The sequence below is a fragment of the Olea europaea genome, unplaced genomic scaffold (assembly GCF_002742605.1).
Source record: "Olea europaea var. sylvestris unplaced genomic scaffold, O_europaea_v1 scaffold1004, whole genome shotgun sequence".
Taxonomy (NCBI): Eukaryota; Viridiplantae; Streptophyta; class Magnoliopsida; order Lamiales; family Oleaceae; genus Olea; species Olea europaea.
In genome coordinates, this window is record NW_019227357.1 from 228,249 (window position 1) to 235,121 (window position 6,873).

At 33.2% G+C, this 6,873-nt stretch overlaps 2 protein-coding genes across 2 annotated transcripts; both read left to right on the forward strand.

The window, feature by feature from the left end:
- The first annotated feature begins 974 nt into the window (after positions 1-974).
- Positions 975-1,771, forward strand: LOC111372485 (SHUGOSHIN 1-like). Its single transcript, XM_022994838.1, has 3 exons — positions 975-1,056; positions 1,138-1,198; positions 1,468-1,771. Exons 1-3 carry the CDS (start codon positions 975-977, stop codon positions 1,769-1,771), a joined length of 447 nt encoding a protein of 148 aa, XP_022850606.1.
- A 791-nt stretch (positions 1,772-2,562) lies between these two features.
- On the forward strand, positions 2,563-4,507 carry LOC111372486. Its single transcript, XM_022994839.1, has 5 exons — positions 2,563-3,174; positions 3,267-3,409; positions 3,969-4,105; positions 4,211-4,317; positions 4,403-4,507. The coding sequence occupies exons 1-5, from the start codon at positions 2,563-2,565 to the stop codon at positions 4,505-4,507; spliced, it is 1,104 nt and encodes a 367-aa protein (XP_022850607.1).
- The last annotated feature ends 2,366 nt before the right edge of the window (positions 4,508-6,873 follow it).

Sequence of the window (6,873 nt, forward strand, 5' to 3'; positions counted from 1 at the left end):
TCAGAAATACCCTGGTTTACATGTTTACATGTGTGCTCGTTATCAAACATTTATTGGAGAATTCTCACTAATAGCCCTGTTTATGCATTAGACAAATCGGAAGTAAATATCGGTTGAACATCTTTTAGTAAATTTCTAGCTTGGTAGAGATATTTAATATAAGTTTTCTTTTTCTCGTGAAGTAATTTTGGAGAATCTTCACACGTACAATTCAGAAATACCCTAGTTTACATGTTTACATGTGTGCTCCTTATCAAACATTTATTGGAGAATTCTCACTAATAACTCCATTTATGCATTAGACAAATCGGAAGTAAATATCGGTTGAACATCTTTTAGTAAATTTCTAGCTTTGTAGAGATATTTAATATAAGTTTTCTTTTTCTCGTGAATTAATTTTGGGGAATCTTCACACGTACAATTCAAAAATATCCTGCTTTACATGTTTACATGTGTGCTCGTTATCAAACATTTATTGGAGAATTCTCACTAATAACCCCATTTATGCATTAGACAAATCAGAAGTAAATATCGGATGAACATCTTTTAGTAAATTTCTAGCTTCGTAGAGATATTTAATATAAGTTTTTTTTTTCTCGTGAAGTAATTTTGGGGAATTTTCACATGTACAATTCAAAAATATCCTGCTTTACATGTTTACATGTGTGCTCATTATCAAACATTTTTTGGAGAATTCTCACTAATAGCCCCGTTTATGCATTAGACAAATCGGAATCACATTTGTACTGTATTCCTCTGCCATGTTATTGGAATGAATCCCTATTTTTGCGTCATGATATGGGAGACCTCAGAATTGAACAGTTCATAATTTTGAGTTCTTGTTTTTTACCTGCTAACTTCTGTAGGGCCAGGAAGAAGTGAACATTCAAAACAATCAGTTGCAGGTGCAATAGCTGATACTTATTTAAACTTTTTTCTGCCATTTAATTGTTCGTGCATCTCTCGCTTACTATATGTTACACATTCTTGGAGTAAAGGAACCTGAGGACTACAAAACTTGCAATGCGAACCGGAGGTGTAACGCTAGAAATCAATGTACATCCAATTGGCAATGCCCTCTGATTTATTAGGCCTTGTTTTTAGTAATAAACTTAATATAACTTGTGTATTTTGTAGCTTTGGGCCCTTTACCAATATGTCAACAAGTTGTTCAAAAAGAGGCGGGGGAAAGTAAAAGGTATTTTACTTAATTTGCAAATGAATCAAGTTAATCTAGAAGTGCATGATCTGGATCATTGTGGTTATATGATTGACGTTGATCTTGCTTATCTTATTTTTTTGTCTTGACTGGCGGTGTCTGAAATATTATCATTGTTTAAATTTGTCTTCATGAGAATACAATATGATTATGCTTTACACTGTCCAACAATTAAAATTGTTATTACCTTACTCTCCCTATTCGTCATCTATATTGTCATTACTAACATTTCTGTGTTTTTAATTCAGACGCTGTCTAAGAAGACAATCTGCTAGTTCTAGAATCCAACAGCAGGAACCAAATGAGAATTTGTTTGAGATAGAAGATGTCAAGTTTCCAGTTGCCATGCCTGCAAATAGTCCCGCTTGTGCAGACGGATCACCTCAAGTTTCTTCATCTAACAAGAAAGAAGAGTTTGACCGTGGTCATGACTCTGATTTTGAAACTCAGGAATCACGAAGAACTTCTATTACGAGACCAATGCGAAGAGCAGTCGAAAAAGTTCAGTCCTACAAAGAAAGACCTGTTAACATCAAAATGAGGAGAACTTAATGGTTCGAGTCACATTTTAGCGCATCCATGATCCATAGATGTTAAAAATGGATAACAGGCCGTGAAAATTCTCGCTGCATGTCTCCTGTAATATGATTGCATTTAGATTATGGGATACTTTCCTTTTTCTTTATATTTTGGTTCTGTTTTATCTGTCACTCATCTATAGTATATATATGTAGGGGGCGATTTGTACGTCCCAGCCTTGTTATTAAAAATCGATTATATGTAGAAGTTTCTGTTTAGGATTCCTTGGTCTTTGCAGTGGTAAATGAAACAAAACCCTGTTGCTGACTGAAGTTCTGTTAGAGAATTTCAGTCTTCTTAATATACGGAATAGATATACAGTTTTATTTCAATTGAAATAAATAATAGAACTAATAAGCGAATAATTGACGAAAAATTTACTAATAATCAAACTCACGTCATTAACAAAATTACAACTTAATAGCGTGGATCGCTTTGGACGTGACAGTAACTCAATGCATTTTTTCTTTTTATCTGACAAAGACATATGTCGGAATTTCTGCTTCATTTATTGTATAATTTTCAACTTCCAAATAGGGATTAAGTTCTCAATAACCAGTGTAATGGTGTATAGGGTAAAAAACTATCCTTTTGGAACTTGAAGAAAGAACGGTTGGAGTACCCATAAATTATTCTTGGATATTTCAATAGCCAGAGAGAACAGATGATAATAATAATTGTAAAGGAAGCACCCAGTGTTCTTATAAATAGACCCTGAGTTTCTCATCCAACGTAAGAGACTCAGTGAACAAAAACAAACAAGTATGTCTGAATCCAAGGTAAGTTTGAAGCTTCTGATTGATACAAAAAGCAAAAGAGTTTTATTTGCTGAAGCTGGCAAAGACTTCGTTGATTTCATCTTTCACATTCTTTTATTGCCACTAGCTACTGTAATTAGGCTTATTGGAAAAAATGGGATGGTGGGCTGCTTGGGAAATCTCTATGATAGTATTGAAAATTTGAATGATTCCTACATTCAGCATGGCCAGACGAAGGATGTAGTTTTGAAACCGAAGGTGCAAACTCCCATTACTTCAGTTCCTCTCTTACTTCTCAAAAATAAACCAACTGAGAAGAGCTTTTACGGATGCTCTCATTGTTATACTATTTCCAATATTTCTGATGACCCCACTGTGAAGTGTCCCAAATGCTGGAACTCTATGAAGCAGCAGATGAAATACGTTGCTCCTGCCCGCGTGATCCAGGAGTCGAATGACGGTGGAGGATTGGTGAAAGGAGTGGTGACTTACATGGTAATGGATGATCTGATGGTAAAGCCTGTGTCCACAATTTCGAGCATTGCTTTGCTAAACCAGTTTAATGTGAAAGAAATGGGTGCACTAAAGGAAAAGGAGGTGAACTTTGGGATGAAGGAGGTAGTTTTAGGCAATAAAATGGTTTTTATCTCGATTATTCATAACTTTTTTTATGGTGTTTCCAATTTTAATTCCTTCATTTTTGCTCTCAGGCTTTGAAGCTGTTGAAAGCATCTCTTCGCACCAACAAGGTTCTAACGACTGTGTTCCTGAAGATATCTGAACACAGGAATGCCCTCTACAACCTATTTCTTTCAAGGATGAAGAAGACTGTTAAATCTGAACTTGAAACCTTGTTAGTTTTTCACAAACAGTTTTTGTTTCTTTTTTTCTTTCTTGGATGAAAATGAAATGTTCTTGTGGGTTGTTCTGGTACTATATGCTTGTGAAATGAATGGAATTAAGGTCAAAATACCAAATCAAAATAGAATGTTTCTTTTCTATTCCGAAGAAGTGCATATCTTACTATAAATTTGTCTGACGAAGTGCATGAGGTTCTTTATACATCGGAGTAGTGGATACTACGAAATATGTAAATAAAAAATACGTTTAAATAACTTAATAAATATATATAAGCTTTGCCAAATATGCGCACTTAATATAAATTAAGATAGAAATAATAAAACCAAAAGGTTCATCCTAATTTTTTATTTTTTTTAAAAAAAAACTTGAAGATGAATATTCACTTGATGGTCATTTTGTGACTTGTCTTAAATTGTGGCAATAATATCAAATGACAATTAGTATTTGATGCTATATTCTTCGCATCAAACAAACATGCGCAAAGTCTAAAAATAGATGTTGAATCATGCTACCAACTTACAAGTCAAGTCTTTCATAAATAACAATGGCAGAATCCAATACGACAATGAAATTTCTAGTCGAAACAAAAAGGAAAAAGAAGTTTTATTCACTATAGCTGGAAAAGACTTCTTCGATTTCATCATTCACGTTCTTTCTAAGCCATTAGCTTATGATATTTGGTTACAAGGCAAACAAGAAACGACGGGCTGTTTAGGCAACCTATATGAAAAGCATTGACAATTGAAAAATAATGCTGATCGTGTAACTTACATGATGACATGTGATTTTGTAGTGAAACCTATTTCCTCAGTAACAACTACCTTCGATTTTTTCAACGAGTATAATGTCATAGAATCGTATGACCTTGAAGAAAAGGAGGCAGACATAGGATTGAATGAGGTGATATTAAAAAAATGTCAATGATTCAAACTTCATTTTTTATGATGGTAATCGAATTTGAAATTTTATTTATTTTTTTTCTCAGGCTCGGAAGATGTTGAAGGCATCTTTAAACTCCAAAGACGTTCTAATTCCTGTGTTTCTTGCGGGCGGCTTAGCCAAATTGAAGGCTTTTGGCGAAAACTCATAGGGGGCCTTATTGAAAATAATTAAAGATTTGTTTGAAAAGATTAAATAATATTTATCTTTATTGAAATATTATGTCATTTGAGAAGATTTATTTACTAGTAAGAGAAACAAAGGGCAAAAATATGGGGTTTTCTCAAAATACAAGACGTTAGACGACTGTCTGACTTGTTCAATAGTTGAAATTGACACTAGTGTTTCCAGAAGATCTATTAGTCAAGAAAGTGGTCGAGACTTTACATATCACTAGATTTATATACATAATATATTGCATTTTGTTTGATTGATAGTGCAATATCGTTAAGTTAACATTGAGATAAAAAGATAATTTCTGCCAAATAGGAAGCCAACGTGCTCCTATAACTAAATCACACTTAAGACATGTCTTTGTTTCTTTTATCTCTATTATTTGTTGTCTTTATTTTAAGTGATCCTCCTCATTTTCGATATTCTTAAATTGTGGAGAATCGGTGAGAAAAGTAACACATCTAAATTTTTTTTACCATTTTCGTGAGATATGGGTACTTACGAAACAGAAAGCAATTATTATACTGTGTGACTTGGGGCACGTTTGGAAGTTGTTTATAATCAATTTAAAGTTTAATTTAATAATATTTAATTAAATTAAATATATCATCATAGTCCTGTCAATAGAGGTCAAAAGCTACCTCAACTGATAAGAGAAAATATTATCAGGTAATTGACATGATTTTGAGTCTCTTTGGTGGGTCAAGGTTGGGATGTCAACGAACTAAACTTAAGGCTCGGGCTCGACTCAAGTAAAATAGTACGAGCTTTTGCTTGGTCAACAAATTTAGGCTCGACCCAACCTTTCTGCTTGGGCCTTGCCCTGCTCGCCCCCCCCCCCCCCCCCCCCCCCCCCCCCCCCCCCCCCCCCGCCCCCCTCCNNNNCTCAAGGCAGCACTGTGTTGCCTTTAAGCTTTTTTATTAAAGGCTCCTGAGCCCCAGTTGGTGAGTCACACGGGTCAGTTCAGACTTTTTTCGGATGGAGCCACGGGCGACCCAAGTCGATAAATCCAATTATCATATCTTGTCAAGGGTTATATTCAGCCCTTGTTTGAGCCTCATTTTAAGAGAAAGAATGTATTTTTAAATAGTGATTGATGGAGAATGTGAGATTAAAAATTTAGGAAAAAAATTGGATTTGTGTGTGATATTATTTTATTAAAGAATATGTGATTAAAAATGAGTTTTGAAAAAAAAAATGAATTTTGAGAGGAATGGGTTCAAACAAGGGCTCAATAAAATTTATAATCTACTTATTATGCTTTGATGATATGTAATTGCTTTCTATTATGAAAAACTTGAACAAAAAATTAAGACAAATAAATAAATAATATAAGACTTATATTATTTTTGACAGTCCATCAATATTTTGTGTTTTTGTTTAATATAAAACTATTGATAAAAAAATTTATTTACAAATTATGCTTTTTTGCCCTTTACATTCAATCAATCAAATGATAGAATGGTGGTTATAACTTATAATAACATTACATTTTTCTTAAACTAATGAGGAAAATGTGCGTTGCACATTAGTTGATGAATGTTAAATATAAATGTATGGTAACTGTAAATGGACATACATGACAGTTCTTAAAGAAGCAATCAATCTAACAGTAGTCAATTTCCTTCAAACTTGCCATAGAAATATTAAGAATACAATTAAATAGGTAGAAATTTAACCTTGGAATTACATAAAAAGGGGCACTCAAATATAAATTCTCCATGGAGATTATATAAAAATGGCTCTCAAATATGAATTCCCCATAGAAAGAGAGTGAATTGATGGATCCAACTGGAACTTCTACTAAAACATACTCTTAGTGTGCTGAATAATTATAACACTCACCAAACAAATGTCATGGCCTAACGAAGGTGTAATAACTCGAAAGAAATGGTATGGTAGATCGATTTCACACAACATAATATTTCTACTACAACAATAAGGGTATTTATTAAACTCTTAGAAGCAATTGGAAATTAAATTTTTTTTCCATACTAATCATTGTCTAAAAATGTAAAATCACATTGTAAAGTAATGTAATTCTAAAGAATAAAACTCAAATGGCTTAACTAACAATCTCATTTAAAATGCAAAAAGTCGATGAAAAAAATACAATTAATGATTAGTTTTTTTAACAAGTGGATGGAAAGTAAAGCAAACTAATTAAGAGCATTAAGCATATGGAACACTACGAAACACCAAATTTGAACTCAAAATTATAAGAATGATGGATGAGCAATAATCAAATCTTCTTGGACGTAATCACTTTTTTTCCTTCTCATTGTTGTAGCAGTCATTTGAACCCCATGACATTCTAATGTTGTTAAACTAAAAGAATGTGC